General features: G+C 43.1%; 1 protein-coding gene across 1 annotated transcript in view; it reads right to left on the bottom strand.

Moving 5' to 3' along the window:
- The window catches only part of MCF2L (MCF.2 cell line derived transforming sequence like), an 83,023-nt gene that overhangs the window by 40,557 nt on the left and 15,768 nt on the right, over positions 1 to 26,698 (bottom strand). Inside the window, exons 5-6 of the mRNA XM_015411753.1 lie at positions 7,661 to 7,751; positions 757 to 875 (exon numbers count right to left, since the gene is read on the bottom strand). Of these exons, the coding sequence (XP_015267239.1) occupies positions 757 to 875; positions 7,661 to 7,751 (210 nt within the window). The remainder of the gene's footprint in view (positions 1 to 756; positions 876 to 7,660; positions 7,752 to 26,698) is intronic.

The following is a 26,698-nucleotide window of genomic DNA, read 5'->3' as shown; positions in this document are numbered from 1 at the left end:
GCTGACAATCCTAATTTTAACCCTCATTCCACACTATTACAAACTGGGGGCACTGTCCTCTTTGCAGTTTAAAGACTAATAAAAGATGACATGGGCTTAATTAGGATAGGAGATAACAATTTTCTTCCAGTTCTGATAAATCCAAATCCACCCTAGCCTGCAGTGAAGATCATTAGTGTCAAAACAGCCAGAGAACTTTAACTGTTTATAGTAGCTTGAATAATTTCAGATGCTATATGCTGTTTGGGGGTATGTTTCTCCTTCTCATTTTCCAAAAGGCAGATGTTCAGCATTATGTGGTTTCTCCAGAAGGGCAATGTGCATGCTTAATGTCTGTAAGGCCGCTTCAGATTGTTTTCTATACTTGTTACAAACTCTTCCTTAGAGCCTCGCCCAGTATACCCAAACCTTCTATTTCATCTGTAATTGGCCTCACATCTCTGTATTGTAACATAAGGAAAACATAAGCAAATATAAATAATCTCTGTTAACATGAAAAACAGATGATGACAGTGGGTGGAAACAGATGACCGGTTACAAGGCAGCAACCCTTTCATGGCACCATTTATAGTTACCATATGATGGCAAGGATCATTTTAATAAGATCTATATATACTCAGAAATCTGAACGATCATTAATATAAAATTGTCCAATACTGCAAAGGACCCGCTCCATAAATTGCTGTATTATCATTAATAGAATTAGCCACTTGGTAAGCAGTCAGCTGTATTTACTTGTTTTATCAATAAAATATTGGTACCTTCATCTTATAGTCATCTCTATGGAATCGGAACGCAATATCCAGTAGAGTTTTGTGAAAGAATCCTGTTGGGCGTAATACCAGAACTAGCTGCAAGTTTCCTGGAAATGATGCCTGCAAAACCATTAAAATTACCTCATATTTAGAAACGTTTATTTAGTGAATTCATTAGAAATCTATAGCATTCCAGAATGTTTCATATTAAGAATTTAAGAAATATTCAGATAGGCTTAATACTGGCCCAGCATTACAGCACTATGTCTATTGGGACCACCTGGCTAAATTTTCAAATGGCAGAATGGAGTGTTCCTGCCTCCCCTCCTACAAGACCAGAGAGTAGCAAATGTTACACTAATTTTTATAGAAGGGTTCAGAGAGGCACGAAAAAACTGCAGACCAGTTAGCCTACATTTGTCCCAAGCAAATTAGTAGAAACTGTCATCTTACTTTTCAGAGCTCCTATGATCAGACGTTCTTGAGTAATGAGTAAAAGAATGATACATTATTTACTAAAGGAAAATATAACAAAGTCTGAATCTAGTGGCACCTTTATGACCAAAGAAGTTCTCCAACAAACTTAATCTTCTCTGTATAGGGCAAACAGGCCAAACCCTACACCAAAGGACTAATGGACACAACTCTGACATTAAGAATGACAAAACTGAGAAATCTGTAGGAGAATATTTCAACTTCCCAGGGCACACAGAGATATTGGGTTCTTATCTCACTACACATGCTAAGTCACTCATTTCTCACTTATACCCAGGATTAAACTTTATTAAAGGTGCCACTGGGCTCAAATTTTGTTTTGTTGCTTCAGACCAACATGGCTACCTACCTGAATCTAAAGGAAAATATGTTAGACAGAAATTTGGTGACCAAGTAGGTTGTGTTCGGGTCACTGTCTAGCATCAGACAGGGAATATTATCACCTTGAAGTTTATTAAATGAAGAGCATGTTAAAAGCGGTGAGATCCAACAGTTCCTTAAAGCGTTAAAAAACCAACATTCCAATGTGAGATACAGTTTTAATTTTAACCTGATTGCAAGGGCAGAGACGATATGAATATGGATACGACAAAAATTGCCCTGTAATACTTCGAAGGGGACGGCATTAAGTTGAACTAAAGCAAATGCCCTAACCGGGGTGGTGGTGGTGGTGGTGGTGGTTGTTGTTAGGTATCTCATGTAGAATGGCACAGTCCAAGGCATTAATATGCCAATAAATTGACTTGAGCAGACTCTGCGAGAGCGAATCACTATACTGTCATAATCTACTCTGTAAGGCGATGCTGGACAAGTGAAAGGGCCTTTGCCTCTAGCAAGAAGATATCTTCAGTTATAAGCCCCAGCTGCCTTAATCTAGCATCTACTGTCTTCATTCATTGAGAATGGTAAGCATCTCATTTAAGAAAGAACAGCAGACCTTCAGTTTACAAAGCAAAAATAATCCTTAGATTTAGCTTGAAAGAGCTGAGCCATGCTCTAGCTTCCAATGACCTCTGGCCTAGTTCAGCTCTGAGAAACTGTCATCAAAGACAAAATTAGGCACCCAGAGGAACAAAGCCTGAGACAGAAATATCTGCTAGGGCACCATTAACGTGTTTGTTCAGTTTCTCTAAGAACTCCAAAAGACTGGTGAGGCAGGACTTCTGCAAAGGGAAGTGCTGCCTTACCAACCTTTTGGAGTTCTTTGAAAAACTAAACAAGCATAGAGATAATGGTGACCAGGAAGATACTATATACTTATGGGTTAAAAATTGGTTAAATTACAAAATGTATAGGAATAACTGGACAATTTTCACAATGGAGGGAAGTAAGCAGAGGGCCAGACAAGGATCATGAAAAGTACTGGGTTCGACACATGGAGAACTTGGACCACGGCATGCATTCAGACATACTTCACAACAAGAGATACAAACCGGCTCAGCAAGGCCTACTATATACACTCCAGCCGGCACACCTCTGTCCCCATTGGAGGGTTTGAATCTCCCACCAAGGGTGCTATTGGTGGACTCCCGGACTAGGATCCTAGGTCCCCTTTGTGTTTGGGGACCAAGCTCCTGCTCTAGCTGTGGACCCCTGATGGCAGCCCATGTACATAACACCATTACTGGGACTAGTGCTATTTAACTTGTTCATAAATGATCTGGAACTGGGGGTGAGTAGTGCAATGGCCAGATCTGCAGATGACACCAAATTATTCAGAATAGTGAAAACCAAAGCTGACTGTGAAGTGCTCAAGGAGGATCGCCATAATTTGGGTAAGTGGGCGAAAATATGGCAAATGAAGTTCAGTGTAGGTAAGTCTAAGGTAATGTACACTGCAACAAAAAATCCCATGTTTAACTATATGCTAATGGATACTTAATGTGCTGAGACTGAGAAGGGGTCATAATAGACAGCTCAATGAAAATGTCAAGCCCGCGTGTTGCAGGAGTGAAAAAGACAAGGTGTATGTTGGAATTATTAAGGAAAAGGACTGAAAATAAAACAACCAATATTATAATCCCACTGTTTCAACCTATGATGTAGTATGCTGTCTTGTCTGGCTGCCACAGAGACCACACACTGGAAGCTTGTAAACACAGTCCAGAATCAAGGTCACACAGAGCCGAAAGTCAAAGAGCCAGAAAGTCAATTCAAGGTTACAAGGACAAGGAGCGGCTGCTACACACACACAGGGGCAGGTCTGAGTAAACAAAGTTGCTGCCACATTGAACCAGGTGCACTGAGTGCTTTTGAGCAGGTCCTTCCTTCCCTGGGGTTGAGTCTGCAAAGGCTTACAGCTCTTCCCTCTGCCTCTGCAGGAGCTGGAGTCTGGCACTTCTTCACTCCTGCATAGTCAGCCTCTGGCGTGCCCTACGTCTGGGGAACTCAGGAGAACTAGGCAAGGAGTCTGGCCTCGGGGTGTCTGCAACTGGGGGTGCTGGGCCAGGCTCAGGATCGGCCTCTTCTTCTAGCTGCACCTCTTGTGCAGCTGCTGGGGGCTCTTCCTCCTCAGGTATAGTTGAGGGTTCTTCTTCTGGGCTGACTCCAGAGGAGGCTGGGCTGCTCCCTGACTCTTCCTCATCTGAGGAGTAGTCAGCCTCAGCAGACCTAGTACCCACAACATGTGGCCTCATTTGGAATACTGTGTGCAGTTCTGGTCACATTGCACAGCTAGAAAATGTACAGAAGAGGGTAACCAAGAAAATTAAGGGGTTAGGGCACTTTTCCTATTAGGAAAGGCTGAAGAGTCCAGGAGTTTTCATTTTAGAAGAGAGATGACTAAGGGGACGATGACATGATAGAGGTTTATAAAATTACACACAGAGTACAGAGTGAACAGAGAGAACTTTTACTCCAACTCAAGGGCATCCAATGAAGTTGACGGGTGTAGATTCAGGACAAACAAAAGGAAATACTTCTTTACATAGAGAGTAATTAAAATGTCTGAGATGCTAGCTGGAGGGTCACTCCAAAGAGTCAGTGGTGTCCAGCTGACTCTGTAAAGAGCCTTGAGGTGTGGTTGGATTCTGTGCTATCATTGGATAAGCAAGTGTCCATGGTAGCATGGTTGGCAATTTTTCACCTACACCAGGCCTACCGCTGGCTCCTTATTTGTCTGGGTCAGACCTTCCCACATTGATCCATGCAACAGTCACCTCCAGACTAGACTACTGCAATACGCTCTACATAGGGCTACCCTTGAAAATGCTTCGGAGACTGCAGGTGGTCCAGAATGCAGCTGCCAGTTTGCTGACTGGAACATCATGGTCAGCTCATACTACTCCAATTCTACAGCAGCTGCACTGGCTACCAATTAGTCTTGGGATCCCATTCAAGGTGTTGGTGCTAACCTTAAGCCCTTAACAGCCTGGGACCCTCTTACTTACGGGGCTGCCTCTCCCATTACAACCCCCCCACTCCCTCTGGTCATCCTCTAGAGGCCTCTTGCAGGTGCCTGGCCCCAGGACGGCTCAGTTAGCTGTCACCAGGGGAAAGGACTTTTCAGTTGTGGCCCCTACCCTGTGGAATGCACTCTTGGATGACACTCGTGCCCTGCTGGACTTGTTTAGTTTCTGCAGGGTATGCAAGGCCGAATTGTTTCAGTTGGCCTTTGGAGGGTAACCACATGTTTGGGCTGTTTTTGTTAGTGGTATACTGACAGTCACATATTTTAATAGTTTAACAGTTTAATGTTAATATTTTATATTTGTTCATTGTTTTATGTTTTTACTTTATTGGATTTAATGTTGTAAGTTGCTGCAAGACCCTTTGGGTGAGCGGCGAATAAAAAACCCTTATAATAAATAAGTAAACAAGTGATTAAAAAAAAAACAACTATCTCCCTTCCCAGCACTAGACATTGGAAGGCAAAAGGCTGGAGGGGGAGAGCTGGAAATTATATGCGGCCAGCAGCAGAATGTATAACAACAAGTGTAAGTAGTTCCTCCAGGTATTATAACTTGAGCCAACAGTATGCAAAGTGACATTAGGAACAGCTGCCAATTTGCCTGAATAAAATAAAATTGTATTCAGGCTAGTTCATGGAAACAGCAAGGGGAAAGGTTGTTTTTCTTCTTCTGCTCTGCCTTAAAAAAAAAAAAGATATACACTTAAACACAGAGACAGCTTTTACACTGGATGCTATCCTTGGACCTTTGAAATTCCATCCAGAACTTCTAGGTTTAGCTCAGACTGCCTAATAACTATCTCTAATGGTAGAAGGTGTGTTTTAATGGCTCAGAACACAGAAAATCACCCTTAAGTAAAGGCTCCAAGAAGGCCTAGTACTGTGTAATGTATACCAACCAGTACAGGTAAAATATTTATATGCAATCACATTGCTTCCTTTATAGCCTGTATTTATGCCAAACCAAGTCAGGCCCTTTACTGCTCTTCTGTGATGCTGGCCAACTTCTTTAACATCTGTCATGCCTGAAATGGAAACAATATTCCAGCTGAGGCTCGAATAAGAAAGTGTGAAGTAGAAAACCACTATGCGATGCCTAAATCAGATTGCTATTTACTTTTAAAAATGGCACAGCATTAGATATATGACTCATTATTATCGTTATTTATTTTATTTATTTACTTAATGTATACCTTGGCTTTCTCCCCGTTGTTCTCCTCCCCTCCATTTTATCCTTACAAAAGCTTTGCGAGGTTGGGTAGGATGAGAGTGTATGACTGGCCCAAGGTTAGCCTCCAAGCGTCCATGGAAGACTGGGGATTCAAACCAGGGTCTGTCAGATCCTAGTCAACACTCTACTGGCTCAGTTCAGACATCTTGTTCCTGATTCAGCAAACCACGGTTTGGAGGTAAGGACCATTCTGCACTTCCCTCCTTGCTCCTGTCTCAAATACTGGTTCCCTTTCCTGGTTTCTTAGCTTTCTGTGACATCTGATTCAAGCAAGATATGGTTACTGTAACCAGCAATTTCATCCAAACCATAATTTCAAGCCATGTGGTTGGATCCAACAACTCCCTTCTACAAAGCAAACCTTGCTCTGGCAAAAGGTAATCCTTTCATTTAGCAGAAGGGAATTGTTGGGTGCAACCATTCAGAGGCAATCCTGACGCCAAGACAACTATTCTTATTGCAGGGTGCATTAAGGGTGAGCAAGGAGTGGGTGGGAAACACTGGAGACCATGTTGCCAGTCTCCCAAACTGTGGTTTGGATTATGATCCTCAATCAGTACTGCTTCACATTTCAGTGGCACTCCTCCTAAATGAACACACACATTATTTTCCTCAGTCTACCAGCAGATAACAATCCAGTGTTATTTCACTAACCCTAATTTTCTTGTATCATAATAAAACTAGACCTAGAGCTCAGGATTTATTTTACTGCTTATAATCGGAATATTCTGAATTAACATGCTCTCTGAACAGAGGTTACCAAAAACTTCCCCATTTTCTACAATAAAGAGTTAGCAATTCTGTTGTGGAAAAGAAAGGAAAAAAGAGACTTGTTGTTTCTAAAACAGAGGAAGCCCGAGGTGGAGGGAATTCAATCGCTGCCGAAGTGACGAGGGATTTTATGTTGACTCTTAATGCCTTCCAGGTATTAAAAAAAAGAAATTACATAGGCTTATACATACAAGCTGGCTGCAGTTTTGCATGTATTACTAAATAATGATAAAGAACCTAAAAACAAGGCAGAAAAGAAAACAAGGAACAAAAGGTAAAAAAAATGACCATCGTACTGTATGAGCACAAACATCCTCCTCTCTTTCTTTTGCATTGTTAGAGAAAACTAAAGCTTCCGATTTGCTGCTTATGTTGATATAAAATGAATCTTTACTGGTATAATTAGTTTTGCATTATTCAGTATAATCAGAAAGTATGCAAACTATCCTGTAGTAATAAACATACTCTAACATGTAACCATAGCAAGCATTTTGAAAGTTTTCTTCTAAAATGTCACTTATGTTTCAAAACCTAGACCAGCTAATTTGCCTTTTACTGAAATGCACTGTTAGAAGCAAGTGTTTCTTATCGGTTTAAGAAACTGAAAAAGTAAATACCCATGGTGGTATGATTTGAAGCCCAGGTTTACAAAACCAACACAATCCTTGAAGGTAAGGTTCACTTGCACTCATTGATAATGCAGCAGTTTCTACAAACTTCAGATTTTTTAAAAATGCAAACTTTATTATTATGGATTACTACTGCTTCAATTATGTGTATGATACTATGCATAATATGAACAACTCTAGCATATTCTAACAGGTACTGTTAAATTAGAATTAGAATGAATGATTATGTAAAAGGGGTTTTTTAAAACATAAAATGGGAACATCCAAGCTTCTCAGAAAATAGATTGTTTTCTGTTCTTAATACAATTTATATGCTGAACAGGAAGGTTTGTCAAGGGAGTCAAAAAGCCTTAATTGCATAACAGCTCACCGCAATTCGTAGTATAGAGGCTTGCACTGAGGTCCATTTGTCTTGCCTGCGGTCTATGACAAGTATAAATCCAATTCCAGCATCCTGTGCACTGGGGGGCGGGGGGGGGGGAGAAACGGAGACAGTTATGGAAAATTATACAATTGGTTCCAAAACTCAAGTAGTATTATTCCAGTGAGCAAAGATCCTTTTAAGTCATTAAGTATGCCAATAAGATGAAATATGTGCTCTGATAAAGAATTCCAACTTCAGATAATCAAAACATCCACTGCCACTCTCCACAGGCAACCAGGTTTTATGAATCAGATATACAAATATGCTTCCACTTCAGTTTTTCAGGATTTCTGTTGCTGCTTTTTCTGATACAATTATAATCCATCCTTTATATCAGGGGGTAATAATATCCGTTTCAGAATGAAAAACATTTCCCTTTCTTCTTCATTTAACCTTTTCTTACTGACACACCAGTTTTATCTCATCAATATTTTTTTAATTCCCTGAAACGCAAGCTCTTAGGATTCTGGTTCCATGCATCACTGAGATTGCTCTGGTCTTCTGCATTTTCAAGAACTGCTTTTCCAAGGTCTGCATAAATCAAGGCAGGAATCCCATAAGTCGTACATACGGCAGAGGTGAAGGAAAAGATGGTTTTACTGAAATGGAAATCTGTGAAAGCACCCTAACTGGATCTTTGTTCCCTTGCTCTGTTCAGCTGTGTGTGCTACAACCGCAGAGTACAAATAAAGAGATCTGTTCCTATGTTATAATTTCGCATACAAACCAATTGTGTAATGCCAGCAGCTGACTGCTAGCCAATTGCAATGTAATGGAAGTGACAGGCAAGCATGGTCCAGAATGACTGGAATCTCTAACTGTTTCTGAGTATATTTAAACAGATTGTCAATTTTGTTCTAATATTGTGGCCAATCTAATGGATTATTCAACCGCCAAAAGGAACACGCGTTGTGCACAACCACTGTGTAAAGAATTCTGCCGGATTGTACTGGCACACAGATGTTTTCTTTTTTTTTGCTTAAGGTATTTCATAAGGTGACTAAGGATTTTTATGTTGTTGCTGTATTAATTATTATGAAAATGCTATCTTCACCTCTGGCTTTTAAAACAGCAAACAGCTCGTCTGTAATATCTGGATTATTTAAATTCAAATCTATTAAGACACATACCTCTTCCCTCCATAATAATAACTTAGACTAATGATCAGAGGCATTAATTTCTTCAGTTATTTATGTAGGAATTAATAATCAAAATCCAGCATTAACAGCCCAGCCAGAGTATAAAAACACTGAGCAGCTTAAAATGATTTTAACAGTGTCCCTCCATCTACTTTCCAGTAGATGTCCGAGTAGCATCTTGGTCTAAATAAATAAATAAATGATTACAATGTTCAGCCCACTATCTGTACCCAAGTTCTCTGGAGGAAGACTTAGTTTAAAATGTTCACTACTAGCAGAGATGGGACTACAAGAAAAAAACACATGGGAAAGAGGACCTCCCCCCCCCCCAAACAGAGGGCAGGAGAGAGAAATATCCAGCCCCATGCTTCCTTCTCCACCTGGTGCTGGGCTCAGCCAAACAGTGTGTGTCCTTGCCTGTTCAGCATGGGGTGAGGGCTGCCAGCTTGCTGCAGCTGCTGCCTGCCCTACACAGGGCAAGGAAAGCCCCTTGTTTGGGCCAGGGTTGCCCAATGGGAGGGCAGTCCCCCAAAGCCATTATCCCCTCAGGAATTTCCTCACTGGCCTCTAGTGGCTGATTTGCCTCAAGTGGTTAAGACGCTGAACTGCAGACTGGAAGGTCGGTAGTTCAGCAGTTCGAGACCCGAGTACCACATGATGGAGTGAGCTCCCAACTCTGGTCCCAGCTCCTGCCAACCTAGCAGTTTGAAAGCAACAAATTGCAAGTAGATAAATAGGTACCACTTCAGTGGGAAGGTAACAGTGTTCCGTGCACCTTGGTGTTTAGTCACACCAGCCACATGACCACGGAGAAGTCTTCGAACAGCACTGGCTCTTTGGCTTGGAAACGGAGATGAGCACTGCATCCCTAGAGTCGAATTCGACTGGCTTTCGAACAAGGAAAACCTTTACCTTACTAGAAACAAGAGCATAAGATACAATCAGAATTCTAGACAGCAACCTGAATGCTATATTGAGTACAATATAGAAAGGGAGAGGGGCAAAACGACAGTTTTGACTATTGTTCACTAGAATTTAACATTAAGGTTTTTAAAATGCTTATGTCATAACCATTCATGGAGAATGCCAATCAACAGCCATGACAGCTGAGAGAAGCCTTCATTTTCAAAAGCAGTTCATGTCCGTAAGCAAGGAAGGCTACTGGTTTTCTTACAGACTCTCCAGATGTATCTGGTTGACCACTATGAGAAACTTGGTCTGACTGAGTGAGATTGTGAAGGTAAAGGTTTTCCTTTGTTCGAAAGCCAGTCGAATCCGACTCTAGGGGGCGGTGCTCATCTCCGTTTCCAAGCCGAAGAGCCAGCGCTGTCTGAAAACGTTTCCATGGTCATGTGACCAGCATGACTAGACACCGAGGCGCACGGAACGCTGTTACCTTCCCACCAAAGCGGTATCTATGTATCTACTTGCAGTTTCTTGCTTTCGAACGGCTAGGTTAGCAGGAGCTGGGTCCAGAGACAGGAGCTCACTCCATCACGCGGCACTCAGGTCTCGAACTGCTGAACTACCAACCTTCCGGTCTGCAGTTCAGCATCTTAACCACTTCAGCCACCGCAACAGGTTAAAAGGTACGGAGTGTATTCTGTGTTTAGGAGACGGGCTGTGGTTCCGTGGTAGAGCATCTGCTTGGTACACAGAAGGTCCCAGGTTCATTCCTCATGTCTCTAATTAAAAGGATTACTCTTATATTATTATGTCACAATATAAAAGCCATCACATTATCTAAAATTCCAGATCCATCTTCCATAGATTAGGAGTGAGCTATGACTGTCAGATGACTACGGCTATAAGAGCATAATCTTGCTTAACAGCCTAAAAATGAAAATGCTGGAAATAGCTGTTTGTTATTTACCGCTAACACCAGGCAATTGGGGCATACAGTATGAATAACACCTAGTGATAGAACGGCAATCTATGATGGGTTGGATCAGTGACCTGCAAACTCAAGTATCATGGATATTTCCTGTGTTCTCCTGCACCTACTCATTCCTTTTTGAACCCAGGGAAGTTTCTTTCCGGTGTCACATAACCCTTGTGGATGAGTAGCCATGCCAAGTCAGGTGACTCCAGTGACGAGTGGCTGAAATTGTGCCATTCTTTCTCTCCATCAGCAGTGCTGCACTGATAGAAGAGGCAGGAAAGGTGATTTATGAACTTCCTGATCCTCACTGCAGCCTCCTAAACCATGAGGCTATTAGTCCACACAGGCCCCGTGACTCTAGGAATAAACTTTCCCAGGATTGTTAAGGACTGCTGGGGAGGGGGGGGGACAATAGGAATGATCTGCAGTACTCATTGCCTTCAATACACAGATCACTGGATCCAACTCAATATTTTAAAAAACTGTTTAAGCTAGCAGCCATCACCATAACGCACAGCAGTTCACATAATCAGGGGCAGACTGGTCATTTAACTTGCAGGGAAATTTCCTGGTAGGCTACTCACCTAGAGGGTCTCTGGTGGCCAGGTATAAGCACAGCAAAGACCTAGCAACTCTGCCACTGCCTCTGGGGCTAATCAATGTCATCTTGCCCACTGTCTCCTGTACCGTTTTCAATTCGAAAGACGAAGCAATATATGAGCTAATGCTGGAACTGCTCTGAGTAGCCCCTACAGTCCTGGTTTGTAGTACCACAACAACCTCTCAGCTTGGCTTGTTCCACGGTCATTTTCATTTCCTAGTCTACTCTTATCCATAATGTAAGTATGCATCAGGTTAAAAGATACAGGGTGTATTCTGTGTTTAGGGGACGAGCTGTGGTTCAGTGGCAGAGCATCTGCTTGGTACAAAGAAGGTCCCAGGTTCATTCCTCAGTGTCTCTAATTAAAAGGATCCAGCAACAGGTGCCTAAGACCATGGAGAACTGCTGCCAATCTGAGTAGACAATACTGACCTTGATCAATCAATGGTCAGATAAGGCGACTTCATGTGTTCTTGTTAAACCAGATTCTGAAGCACCATTTCACTATTCCTAAGGCATGATCTTTGTTCTGTTAAATGCTAAAAGCTACACTTCTCTTATCTTTTCAGTTATAGGAGTACAGAACTCCAATGCCTGCACTATTGTGGCACTGAGGAACTAGCCCTCTATATCATTGAAGCACTGCCTAGTAGTGTTACTAATATAATGGGCTAATCCAGCCTTGCATTTATGAAACAATACTCACCCCATGAACCTGAACAGGTTGTTGCACCCAAGGAACATTTTAGCTGTACGTGGTATGTTCCGGTACAGAGCTTACGGCTAAAAAGCATTCATACATATGACTCTGCGGCAGGTTGCTAGGGAACCAGGATGCTGATGTTTATGTCATCCAATAGCGTGAACCCTTTCTAAACCACCTTTTAGTGCAGTTTGAGATATTGATAGTAGCAGCTTTAAATACTTTAAAGACATATTGTTTCAATGGGGGAAAAAGAAAACACTTGACTGGAATTTCCATGATATTGTGAGATCAGCTAAACCATGAAAAATAACAATTTGTAAGCAAGTCACTGTGCAGAAGTCGAAGGAAACGCATCTTCCAAATATCTAGAATGGGCATCTTTGCAAAGGCTGTTTGGAATATGTTCTGTGGACTCCTCCTATCAAGTTATCAAGTTACATTGAGTACATGGACTTTATGTTTTATCTTCAAAGGAGGAAATATTGTATCTTATGCCTTATTATAGTTACAGTATGCATAAATGTTGTTGTTGTGACACCACCAACTTTAAAATTGTTTAATATATTGTTTTGGCGATCTTTGATGGTGTTTTCTACTAGTGGAATTTGCATATTTGGGAGTCCTGTGACACTTCCCCCTGTTGTTTGGATTTAGTGCAGTTCTTTTGGGCCCCACTTCCAGAAACGGTAGCTATAATTTTCTCACAATGATGATATTAGCAATAGGGTACATGCAATAGTATTTATGTATTTTCTGCTGTGTAGAAATAATCTTTTCTAAAAGAAACAAACTTTCCATTTTTCTTCATAAGACAAAACATCCATGCATGCTGCCTTTCAAATACAATTCCTGATGGTAGATCCCCATTAACTGGCTGAACTGTAAACATCCATCTAAATATATCAACTTTACCACTGCGAATGTTATAAGATACTCCTTCCTATGCATGGAATTGTTTAAATCAGGTGATTGGGATCTCATATCCAAATGAGATCAAGACAGACTGGAAGATCTATCATCACCTATCTTAGACCTCTTTTTCTGTGCAGCAATTTTAACATACATCCTTTTGTACACATTTCCATAAACAAGTGTGGTGGATATAGGACCTTTCCAGATATCACAGCCATGCATACTGGGAGCCCATCAACAGGAGTGCTCCTGATACATGCAGTAACCTTTCTGTGCAAATAGGGCAATGCAGAGATTTTCCTTGCACAAACGGCTTCTGAACCAAAGCACCATGCCCAGTTCACTTCCACACTAAAAATAATCAAACTCTATATAATGAGCATGCTGCACCAAAAGGCCTAATCCTAACTTTTACATGAGTCAATCTGTCACATTACAAAGATTGTATGTATGTATGTATGTATGTATGTATGTATGTATGTATTTATCTATCACAGTCAGACCATCCATATACATCAAAATTATAATAAAATCATACATATAAAAAGAAACAAAATACATAATATAAACAAAATTCAAAGTCAAGCCTAGTTATAATACAATTTCCATCTCCTCATGATCAACACACAAACTCTAGCAACTTGGTAAGTAATTGTAGGATTCATGTCAGATAGAAGAGCAACTTGGTAAGTAATTGTAGGATTCATGTCAGATAAAAGATATCCAAGCCTGTCTTTATTTGTGTGACCAGCAGTCTTGTTCAGTAGAGGTGCAATAATCTCCAAATGGGCCACATTACAGTATGTACAACTAAAAATCATATGCTCTAGGGACTCGACCTCCCTTAAGGGGCATGTACATAGTCTTTCAAATGTACATAATTCAGATGGTATATACATCATAGAGAGGCTGAACTACCTTACATTTCACATAAGAAAAAGAAACCATTTGTTTGAAAGCACTCTGGGGGAAAACATGCATCTAACTAAGAAAGCTTGAACTGACTCCACTTCCCTCTCTCAAAAGTGAAAGACTTTAATGTGGACACACTTGGGTGCTATTTATTATATATATGAATTCCAGATAAACCATGTTCCTCCTTATATGCATTCAATCAGCACTACAAAACAAATTGCATGCCTTGGGTGGTCTCCTTGTTTGTTAGTATCCCATTGCTTGCCAATATCCTTTCAATCCTGTTCTTTCCCCCCCATCATAGTAACAATGTGTGTTTGCATGTAGGGGTACTTTCTACTATAAATTCTGTAGATGCTGAGCAATATCAGACTTCAATCAAGTCCATTTTATTAGATCAATCAATGCTTGCATCATTTGTACAGGCTAAATAATTCTAGTGTATAGTAAGTTTGCAAAGTTTTCTAGTTTGAAGAATTGTTATTAACTACGGTTCCTGCCTATGGCTCAACAAGAGGTTTAGGACTCAAATGATATCAGGTTAGAAACAAACACACACAAATACACAGATGAAGGACTATAGTGGTCTGGCTAAGTGAGTTTCAATATGTCCTGCCTTGCAATGCTGTACAGCTTCAATAAATAAAGCAACAAAGGTAAACCAGACAAAATGAACAACTTGGAAAGACAAAATAGGTTATATATAGATTCTGCAAATATTCAAATATACCCAGCAGCAACCCCCTTCAGCAGTAAGGCAGTATATTAGAATGATCCTTCTCTCCTCTTCCCCAACAGCCTCAGGACACCTCTCATGCAAAGTAGAGCAACTGCTGAGCTTTTCATTTATCAGACTTTCAGTTTTAGGTTATAATGAAATCATTCACTTTGCCTTTTACTTTTAAGATTGACATATGAGCTCATGTACTTATGGGAAAGGGTGGGAATTTACAAAGCCTGGGGTTTTAGAAAGGAACTTTCCCCAAAGGTCCTGTAGAAGCAACTGTTAGGTCATTTAGAAGAAGATCACTACACTCTCCAGGGTGGTGGTAAATGCCGTATCAGATGTTGAATATCTCTTCCTGAAATATTATTGCAGGAGTATTTTGGCATACGTGACTCTGAATTATCAATTCAGCAATAACTTAAAGGTTTATTTGCCAAGGGGAAAAGTCCAGGTTTTTTAAGGCTATGATTATTAGCTAAAAGGCTATGATTGCTATTAGCGAAAAGACACTGCTAAAAGTTAAAAAAATAAAATATCTGACTGGAAGAAGAAGAGTTAGTTTTATATCCCACTCCTCACTACCCAAAGGAATCTCAGAGTGCTTTACAATTGCCTTCCCTTCCTCTCCCCACAACAGACATCCTGTGAGGTAGGTGGAGCTGAGAGAGTTCTGAGAGAACTGTGACTGACCCAAGGTCACCCAGCTAGCTTCATGAGGATGAGTGGGGAATCAAACCCAGTTCTCCGGATTGGAGTGTGCCACGCTTAACCACTATACCAAGAAAAACACTGCTGGCGAGCTACTGTACAGAAGAACAATCTTGAGCTGGACCACAATGTATATTGCACTCAAGAGAGCAAAACATTACTACTAAGTTGACACTGAGGACTGAACCTCAGACTGTACAGTTCACATTTTAAAATGTTATTTTTCTTTGAAACTACTACACCAACATCCTGACTGGTTATTATGAATTACTGGCAGAGATAACCTCATATGACCACTGATAACAAAAGCCTACCTAACCCCTTAACTCTATTGGTATACTGTGCACTGGAATTTCAGTTCACATCGATCTCAGTACTTCATAGCCCAAAAGCAAGCAACATGAGTCACTCTTTTATAACAGACATTACTGTCATCTTGGTATAAAAATACCATGAACTTTAACTATTTAGACAGAGAACAACAATATCTTGGAGCCATATTCCAGCTCTTGTGCTATTTTCAGTAAGGTCAGCTGAAGAGTTGTGCGTCTGAGGAGCACAGCTGTTTATAAGGATTGTGACAATAAAATAAAATAAAATAAATTATTGAAACTAACATTTGGGGGAAATATAATATATGGCTAAACCATCTCCTCTATACTTCTTTGAGTCTGGAAATCAATTTGTGATTTATCTCATTGCTGTAAATACTGAAGTTCCAAATGATACTGTGTTAGATCCTATAATCACCTTCCATTTAGCTGGAGGAGTTTTTTCTTTCAGAGGAAGGCTACTCAGTGGAAGGGAGCTGTATTATCCAATCATTTTGACATAAAATGACATTTACGTTCTCTTATAGGGTATCCTGTATAGCTGAATAAAGCATGCAAATGAATATCAATATTTTATATGCATTAATTTAATGACTTAGTTGTTATTAATTAATAGATTAGTGAACAGAAACACCAGGAAAGGGTGAAATGAGGTGGTACAGCTCTTAACACAAGAAAAGATATGAATTTCAATAAACTAGAAGCAAAACACATTTAGAGAATCACTGTGGGTAGAAATACCTGGTTGAAAAAAAGAAAATAATGCTTGGGACACACTACTACATCCACTGCCTAAGACCAATGGTGACCTTGAGCTGAAGAACAATCAGGAGGCACCCAAGGAGTAAATGCTGTAATAACGGGCTCTGTACTTAATTGACTTCACTATGGAAAGTTAATATTTCATCAAATGCCCTCCATTGTATTAGATTGTCACAATAACATGTCATATAATTTAATGCCCTGCATAAATTGTTTGTTTTCTAGAAGAGTCTGTAGAAAAAAAATTACGTCGTAACTGAAGCTGGTCAAACTGGTCAAATCAGCAGAGATACCTAAATTAACTGCCAGCAAAGGGTAGTAAAATGATTACTTAAACTGTGTCCAAATTAAACTGGCTCCAAGAAAGAAAGAAAGAAAGAAAGAAAGAAAGAAAGAAAGAAAGAAAGAAAGAAAGAAAGAAAGAAAGAAAGAAAGAAAGAAAGAAAGAAAGAAAGAAAGAAAGAAAGGATACTCATGTTAACTGCAAGATAAATATGTGACGCTTTATTATAAGATATTCCAGGGCTATTTTGGGACAGGAACGCACAGGAACGGAGTTCCGGCTGGCTTCAGAGTTGGCCACGCCCACTACAGCCAAAACCTCTGTGTGTGTGGCTACAGAGGGAAGGCCTGGAGAGTGACCCCCCCCCCAGTGACTCCGAGGTGGGCAGGCCAGGGGCCCCTGTAAGAATTGGGGAGGCATTTAAATGCCTCCCTGTGTTTCCCCCAGCCTGTCCAAGGGCTGGCTTGCCCGGACTCCCCACAGACGCGGGGGTTGCCCGGGCAAGCCAAGGGAAGGCATGGGGTGTGGCCTATTATGCGAATGAGCTGTGCTATCAGGGGTATGGCCTGATATGCTAATGAGCTTCTGCTGTTGGGCGTGGCCTATTATGCTAATGAGCTTCTGCTGGGCTTTTTTGTAGAAAAAGCCCAGCAGAAACTCATTAGCATAACAGGCCTCTGTACTGGAATGTTATTATTTTAATGCTATTTTATAGTAACTATGATTGATATGCTCGATGGCTAAAATAAGCTTTTAATTTGAAGATGTATATAATTTGAAATTGCTCAGGAAATCCTGTATAGTCACAATTAACTTTAACAAGGATACTTCTTTCAAACAGATTTGAAAGGATGGTAAAAGGAAAATTCAAGATCACGTATCTACAGGACATGTGGAAGTTACTCAAAGTCACTTTAACAGAAAGCCAGATAAATTGAAAACTCAGATTAGGAACATAACATAGTAGTGCAAGATGTTATAATAGGAGTGAGCAGAAGTTATAAAAGGCTTTAAGACTTCCTTTAAAAAACAGAGGTCTCACCTAAATATTGGGAATCATGCAATCTGTCAATTTCCATTTGTTTACAAATAAGGAAACAAAACAAGGAACATATTGCTAAAAATATACTGAAACATTTCTTTAAATACATCAGAAGAAGGAAGCCAGTCAGGAAGATGGATCGACCATTAGACAAAGGCAAGAAAAGAAGAGGATAGGAGGACTGTGAAGAAAACTGTTTTTTGAAAGTCAGCCTTCACTGAAGAAGGTAACAAAATCTGAACTTTCTTTTCACAAACACCTAGGCCAAAAAAGGGTGACAATGGAGATAATTCTAGGACTGACAAATTAACAGGGGATTAGGTCCAAACAACATGCACCCAAAAGTTCTCTGCAAATGTGAATTTTACTCTTCTAGCAAAAATATGCCTCATCACAAGATCTGCCCCCTTAATGGGGAATTAGAAGGTAGTGAGCATCATGGGAGGGGGGGATTGTATGTTGGGCTGGATGAAAGACTTTGCTGTCCCAAACTTCTGCCTCCTGTGTCACTCCGCCCCCCCCCCCCGATCTCCAAAGAGGGCTATAGCCTGTTCTGGCCATGGGTGGTGGCAGGGGTCGTTTCGTAGAAAAAGAGCTAGGGGAACTCATTAGCATAACTCATTAGCATATGCCACACACCCTGACATCACCGGAAATGTGTCATAAGGCCACACGCCCCGCCCCCAATGGTCCTGGCCGCCGCCGGCGGCCTTGCAGCTCCACTGCCGAGCCCCATGAGGGGCCCGGCGGTGGACCTGCAAGGCCGGCGGGAGTGCAAGGAAGCCCCACGAAGGCCCTCCCTGGCCCCAGGCAGGCAGGGGTGGGGAGAGGCAGGGAGGAAGCAACTTACCCTCCCTCTTCTCCTGCCTCCTCCTGGCTGAATGAGGGCTGGAAGGGGGGCGGCCGGAAGCAGGGGGCGGGGCTTCATCATGTGCCCTGCCCCCCGTACCTCACCCGGGGGAACTGCGATCCCCCGCAATCCCCCCCGCAATGACCTCTGGGTGGTGGTGACATTAGTACAAGGGAGGACATACTTCCTTCCGGGCTTGCCTCATGACTTCAAGGTGATCACCTGTCTGGATGCAGATGATAAGTGGCTTCTATGCAGAGGCAATCTGCATCCTGCAACCTATCTTGGATGCAGCAACAGGGTCTGGGATATGATGACAGGCACAAGCCACATGTCCTCCCACAGGCGGTCCTCTGCCATTTTGCACCACAAATGGCTGCTCAGGTTGCATGGGTGGCAAGGTGGCTGAGGCCCAAATCTGTTTCAGGTAACCAGAGAAAGCACTATTAAAAGTAGTCATTAAAAACATATCGAGGAACATTCTTACCAGGAAAAATCAGCATGGTTTTGGGAAGCATGCCTCACCAACCTGTTAGAATTCTTTGGGTGTTTATTTAGAATTTCACTCATGTTTTTATAGAGATGCAATAGTCCAGAAAAAAAAACTTAGGAAAATATGGGAAATTTGCCTCCCTCTGGACTCCCCCCCCCCCAATTTTTCCTAAAAGAAATGTGGCGGGGCCCTGAGGGAAAAAAACCCTCTCTCAAAATGTATAGTATGTAAGAAAAACTATGGCATTAGATTCCTCTGTATACTTTAGACACAGGGCTGGATTTCACCAACTTTTTTGTTCAAGCTGTCTATGATGAACTCACCCACTTCCCTCTCTCAGAAGTAGAATATTCCCTCCATTTTTATCTCCCTTTCTAACTGAGCAGCCCTTTTTATCTAGTTTCTTCTTCTCTGAAGATCTATGGCTGTCCCACCCTGTCATGGTATTGGTACGATAGTTTGCTGCTGGCTGAGGGAAAGGGACAAGATCACCCCTTTAAATTAAACTACTGAAATGGCACACGAGAGGCTTTTTAAAGTCCAAAAATAACAAAACATTTTATTCAACATAGAGGGGAAAAGGTCAGGTGAAATCATGGGTAAAATGTCTGAGGTAAATCAATAATGAACTCTGAGATAAATCAGTACAGGCACAGATTACACATATGTTTCAAGCTATTGAGTGTTTCTTTCTTAAGCTTTTCACACAGTCTTAGAATCTTTAAGCTAAGAGGCTTTTGTTTCACTGTTTCCTAAACACTCCAGTATACTTTCTTGTGCTCAACTGTCTATTTTGGTTTCCAGAAGGCAGGGATACACTATACAGTTCCCAAATTCCTTCACTAAACACACCAATACACATTCTTGAGTATTACTCACTCTTCAGGTTTCAGAAGGCAGTCTCTAAACACATCAGATGAGGGATCACTCCACTCCTTAGAGCTATCTCCCTTTTTTAACTGGGTAGCAAACCTATATATATAAAAGAAAGTCCCCTCACTGTAAAATCAATGCCTAGGCCAAACTGCTGGACCTAGAGACACCACATTCGGGGAGAGTGCTCCTACCATGGAGTAGGTGCTCGCTAAGAAGGGATTTTTAGAAATTTGACCCTTAAGTCATGGAAAATGTGCTCCCCCCATTGATTCCTATGTGGCTGCCATGCAGCTGCCTCTCTCCACCCGCCCCCAATCTCTGATTGGTCAGCTGCAGAGCTCAGTGTTCTGAGGTAAAAAAAATCCCAACAGCTACAGGGGACTGCAGAGAGCTAATGACAGTTGAGGAAATCAGCAGTGGCCAAAAACCACCTGTGAGATGAAGCAAAGCTGCTGGCCCAGCCTCTCTGATGGCTTCCAACACACTCCCTCCACCTCCTACACCTAACAGGCGGTTGTCTGCCAGATGCAGCCCCACCTCCACAGTGGCTTCTAATACTCCCTTCTCCCCCGCCTACACTGGACAGGCAGCTGCCTGTCAGGTGTAGGAGAGGAGGTGGGATGGCTTCCAACACACTCCCCCCACCTCCTACCCCTTACAGATGGTTGTCTGCCGGGTGCAGCAGTGGTTGCAGGGTGCTTAAAGCCATGAGGGAGCCTGCCCCAGTAGTAACACCTTAGTGATCCTGCCAGCCCTGCCTTCACAGTGGCTTCTAATACTCCTCCCCCCTCCGTGTCCTATAGTGGACAGGTGTAGGAGAGGAGGTGGGATGCTTACAGCCGCTGGGGAGGTTTGCTCAGCAGGATTGCCTTAGCACTGCTGCTGGCCCAGCCTCCCCAATGCCTTTAAATACAATCCCCCCCAACACCAGACAGGCCAGTGTCTCAGGTGTAGGAGCAGGGCCAGGGTATGAATGCTTATGGGGAGATAGTAAAGGACATTTCTAGGAGCCATTTCAATGCGTGCCTCCCTCATGAACCTGAAGAAATGTCCACTACATCACCACTCCCTCACACCAACTCCCCCTCACACCTTTCACCTCTTACTGCCCCCAAGAAAGCTCCTGGCAAACGTTGAGCCAGATACACCAATGCTACAAGGAGGAGGCAACTTAGGAATGCGGCAAAGACATTTGCACATAGTACTCCTGCAGTGCACTGAGCTGTACAGGCCAAGTACCAGCAAGATCACCCTGAGGTGCTCAGAACAACAGTCTCCATATGAGCAAAACAATCCAGGAACACAAGTAGAGAGGTCATCACTTTCGTGGAAGGTAGCAGGAGTTGACTTAACAGACGACCGCTTCTTAAATGGAGAGTTCTATGCGGCCTGCTCCACAGTGAGCTCATCAAGCAGCCTGGTGATCCTAGCACCTGAGGGCAGAACCACCAACGTGGTCTGGAGAGAGGTCCTTCAGTAGAGAGAGAAAAAGTACGTATGTCTCACTTCATTTCTTACACTACAATCTTCTCTGTTAGAATTCCTACAACAAATGTCACATTTCAAATTTCACATAATCAGTATTATAACTGGATTTATGGAACTTAAATACTGTAGCGAAGCACGGGTAGCAGCCTAGTCTATCACTTAGACTTATTCCTTTTTTCTGGCCCAAATGGGAGTCTTCACTGATATACCTACAACCTTTCCAGTTCTCCATCTGTGTTAAATTGCTCTTGGTCAGGGCTAAACACAAACTCCATCAGCACCCAACTCTTCTCAGTCAGGGCTAGACTCAGACTGAATTCTCCTCAGCATTCAGTTCTGAAGTCTCTCTCTGCTCAACTCACATTAACGGATCAAATTCCTTTGAGCAGCCTGTCACTCAAGACTCCCTGGCTCTGTGAGGCATTAACCTTTCACAGTCCATTACCAGTTTACACAGCACTTATGATCTTTTAAAGGGCAGTCCATCACACTGGCCTAATTCCCCTTCTGATTACAGCCCCTGTTCTACATAGCTTTTATCTATGCAGCCCAGCATAGCATTTTTAGTGGTCAAAGGCTGCTCTCTCCCCCCTTCATTACCAGCAGAAAAGCTGGTTGGAGCCAAGCCATCTACCGTATTTTTCGCTCCATAAGACTGCTCTTCCCCCCCAAAAAAAAGTGGGGGGAAAAGTGTGTGCGTCTTATGGAGCGAATACCTGGCCAGCAGCTGGGAGGAGCGGGGCTGGGAGGAGCTCTGCCCGGCTGCAGGAGGAGGACGCGCGGCGGCAGCGTAGCTTTCATCCTCCTGCCCCCGCCTTCTTTCTCGGCCTCTCCTGGGGGGGGCCCTTCTCCGTCCCAGCTGCCGCCGTCGCCTTTCTTGTTCTTTCCTGCCCCGCTGCAGTGGGGGGGGGGAAGGGCTGCCAGCAGTGGCTGGGCTGGAGAAGGGGCCCCTCCGTCCTGCCCCAGCCGGACAGGAGAGGCTGAGAAAGAAGGCAGCGGCGGCGGGAGGAGGAAAGCTCTGCGCCACGCGTCCTCCTCCTGCTCTGCCCTGCTGCAGGAGGAGGACGCGTGGCGGCAGCGTAGCTTTCCTCCTCCCCCGTCACCGCCTTCTTTCTCGGCCTCTCCTGCCCGGCTTCTCCGAGGAGTGGGAGGAAGGAAGCTGCAGGGAGTGGGCAGCAGCAGTAACAGAATAAAGTGAGTTTTGTCCTTTCTGCTGCTGTTGCTGTCACGGCGAAGAACGGCCCGGCAACGCCATGGCCTCAGCTCTCCACCGGCCAGAGGCAGGCTGCAGCGCAGCAAAAGCGGCAGGAGTAGCACAAGCGCAGCAGTGAGCGGCCTCCCTACCGTCTCCATCCGCCAGCCCCCTCTCTTGGCCAGGCCCCGTGCCTCAGTGTCTGCGGCGCGCGGGCGGGCAACTGGGCGGTCGCTGAGTCTGCCTCGGCGCCCCACTTTTTGCGCTCGGTGGCAGCACCACCACCATGTGGGGGAGGCTCCTCTCCGAGCTCGGGCAAGGCAGAGACTACCTTCCTGCCCGGCTGCGGGGGAGGGCCGGTGGCGGCTGGGCTGGAGAAGGGGCCCCTCTGTCCTGCCCCAGCCGGGCAGGAGAGGCTGAGAAACTTTGCAGAAGAACCTTGAATCTTAAAAAAAAACCCTATACAGGGGAGGTTTAAATTCCCCCCAAAGTAAAAGAGAATGTAGTCACTGTTGGGAGCTGCAGCAGAGCTTGGCAGTGGTGGCTGCAAGGGAGCCTGTTGCTGTCTGGGGGGAAAAAGCCTCAGTGGGCCCAGCAACTGGGAGTTATGCAGGGCTCATCACCATTGCCACTGTTGGGGGAGGGAGCTGGGAGCCTTGCAGGACTCACTGCCATTGCTGCTGTCTGGGGAGAGAGAAGCCTCAGCAGGCCTGGTGGCTGTGAGCCATGCAGGACTCACTGCCATTGCTGCTTTTTTTTTGGGGGGGGGAAGCCTCAGCAAGCCCAGCTGGGAGCTGTGCAGGGCTCGCCACTACTATTGTTGCTGGAGGGAAACCTTGGTAGGTTTGGCAGTTCGGGGGGCACATGGAGCTTGCCACCATTGATGGGGGGAGGGATGGGGGGAACCTGTGGTGGCCTCAAGGATTGCAGCAGCAATGGGGGGGGGTAATTAAGATGTGGAGAGGAATTACTCCACCCCACGAGTATCATGGGCCTGTATACAATATATTTTCAAGGATACATAATTTGGATGACAATTAATATGTAACAAGAAAGGGGACCTGCGATACTCGGGGGGGGGGAAAGAAGAGCTCCACACAGAGGAGGAGGAGGAGGAGGAGGAGGAGGAGGAGGAGGAGGAGGAAGCAGCAGCAGCAGCAGGTGCCCCATCCCCTGTGGTGGCGGCGAGGCAGGTCGCAAAGCAGCCGCTCGCCTCGCCAATCTCCTCCCCCCCTTCCCCCAGGCTTATGCGGCGAGGCCTAAGCGGCCTCGCCGATCTCCTCCAACCTCCCTCCCTCCCGCAGGCTCCTTCACCCCCCTCCCCGAGGGGCTTCCAGCCACCGGGCCCCGCTAAACTCTTCTTCTCCCCCTGCCTCAGGTCCCACCGATCTCCTCCCCCCCCGCTCCGGCGGCGAGGTCCGAGTGGCTTCCGGCCGCTTGGGCCTCCCAATCTCCTCCTTCCCCCCGCTTGGGCCCCGCCGATATCCTTCTCCCACCCCACCCCGGCTCCAGGGCCTGAGTGCCTTCCAGCCGCCGGCCCACCAGTTCCCAGAGCGTTCTCTGTGCATGTGCAGGGAACGCTCTTTTAATTTTTACTTTTTCGGTAATTTAAATATTTTTTCCAACTTTTCATATTTTTCTGCACACCTAGGCATTGCCCCACGTGTGCAGGAAAATCTCCCTGCCCCCCAGGTGCCCCCGATGTGCGGATTTAGATATCCGCACGCAGGGGGCGCCTTCACTATTAGTATATAGATATACTACTGAACAGTTCAACATTTTAGGTGCTATGAAATTTAATTCAATATCATACACTGCTAATACTGTTATGATTGTATGGATGTTTCTGATTACATTTTCTTTTGTTTACTACAAAATTTGTGCTTTGTATTTTCAACTGTCCTCGCTACCAATCAGCTGGAGAAAGCTAAGATATGTATGCTGAAGTAGCACATAGTGAAACAGTTTGCAGCCCTCTCTCCCCAGTATCATATTGAGAAATGGATAGTTACTTTTTAAGAGACGGTCAGTAGAAATGAAAATGTATTTAGGCAAAGTCCAGATTTTCTGGTTTAATAACAAACCATAAAACATTTTACTAAAGTTATATAATAAGGGATTTAAAAATTCAATATTCTAGAACATTTTCTGACAGAACTCTGGGAGTCTGATCATTGCTCATTCTCCATTAATCTTAGACACATACTTTTAAAAATCTATGATTTCTGCTCTCCAATGTGAAGCTACTGGCTATAAACTGGGATTTCTGTGTATTTATTCAAAGAACAATTTATACAATTTTTTTTAACTTAATTAAGTTACATCCAGGTGGGCAGCTGTGTTGGTCTGAAGCAGAACAAATTTAGAGTCCAGTGGTACCTTTAAGACCAACAGAGGTTTATTCAAGGTATGAGCTTCCGTGTGCAAAGCACACTTTTTCAAATACATTCCACTTTAATCAATTAATCAATCAATCATTCAATCAATCAAAGTGTGCTTTGCACAGGAAAGCTCATACCTTGAATAAATCTTTGTTGGTCTTAAAGGTGCCACTGGACTCTAAATTAAGTTACGTGTTGTAATCTATTATTTGAAAACACATTGCTCATTCAGTGGGTGGTAGTATTAATAATAAAATAAGGAACAATGCCTCAGTAGAGGATAAGAAGTGTTCTAGTGAGTGACTTTGAACCTGCAAACATCATCAGTCTTGCTCTTATTTTTAATTTTTTTAGATCTAACAGACCAAATGTGACAATCAAGGCAAATGAAGAAACCTGTGTTGATTCGAGATGTTACGATGAACAGAATTAACATGAGAAAGAAAGAGAAAATGGCTGCTTATGATTCTTCCTGCAACTCCAATTTCTTGTGGGAATTTTTTGGGATGCCTGCTGAATGAAAACAACATTTGCCAGTCATCATCCATCAAATGGCATGTTCAGATGGAACCACTGTATTTGTCATATGTCTGGATAACTGTAGCAGCTATCACTGCCAGGAAAGGACCTCTAGAGTAATGCATCTTGGCTCTCACATCTGCACTGCAAAATAAAGCCCAGCTGCCATTGCTCCTATGATACAGTCTCCTCTTATAATCCATTTCCCATAACCAAAACAAGCCAAACAATGTCTAATGCACTTTTATTGTGCCCTTTAGGATTAATAAAAATCTCATCACTTTTCTGAGCACTTATAAAATATGAGAAAGTGAGTAAACAGGAAAAAATATAAAGTTAATGCTAAGGAAATTATCAAACATATTAACTAACGTCAGACATAAAAGCATGAAGCATATTTTCCTCCCATTTTTGTTCATGTTCCCTTCATGAAACAAGCAAGCCTCCTCGTTGCACAGCTGACTCCTGTTTCTTTTTTTTTCTTTTTTCTTTTTTGGTAAACAAATTTTTATTATTTTCCTGTTTCTTTTAATGCAAGATGATGATGCAAAAGGTGTAGTGCAGTACATAAAGAATCTAATATTGGCATTCCACATCCAATAGCAGCCTCTAGTGGTGCATGCAAAAACTGAATTCAAAATGCAGTAAACTTGGAAGTAAGGATGGAACTATACATTATCAGAAAAAGCAGTTGTGGGAGGAGGGGATGCAAAATGGCCGTCCTGTGGCAAAGTACCCAATTTGCTCTCCAATACAGCATGAATTTTATAGTATTTATTAATCTTGCTGTATTTTGACTTATGTAAACCTCCTTGAGCCAGTTGTACTGGCAAGGCGGGGTATAAATTGGAAGTAAATAAATAAATAAATAAATACAAGAGCCAGACACACCAAGGGTTGGATTCTGCTATGCTATTCTTGACAAAATCCCACTTTACTTTGTTCTGTGCCACTGAAGCTGACCACCAATCAAACTTTTCGGAGTACCATATAATATGTTTGTAGGAGCACCACTTAATTGTTTGTTATAGTGAAGATGTTTTGCTGTGCCATTGTGCTATGTGAACTGTTCAATTCATGTCTTATATTAGGCATGGCCTGTCTTTGTTGTAAAATAACTCTGCGGGGATTGTGATTTACTCTTCGGAGTGGATTACAGCACTGTTCTCTTTCCCC

The sequence above is a fragment of the Gekko japonicus genome, unplaced genomic scaffold (genome assembly GCF_001447785.1).
Source record: "Gekko japonicus isolate JY-2015 unplaced genomic scaffold, Gekko_japonicus_V1.1 scaffold247, whole genome shotgun sequence".
NCBI lineage: Eukaryota > Metazoa > Chordata > Lepidosauria > Squamata > Gekkonidae > Gekko > Gekko japonicus.
This window is presented reverse-complemented; position numbering and strand designations above follow the sequence as displayed.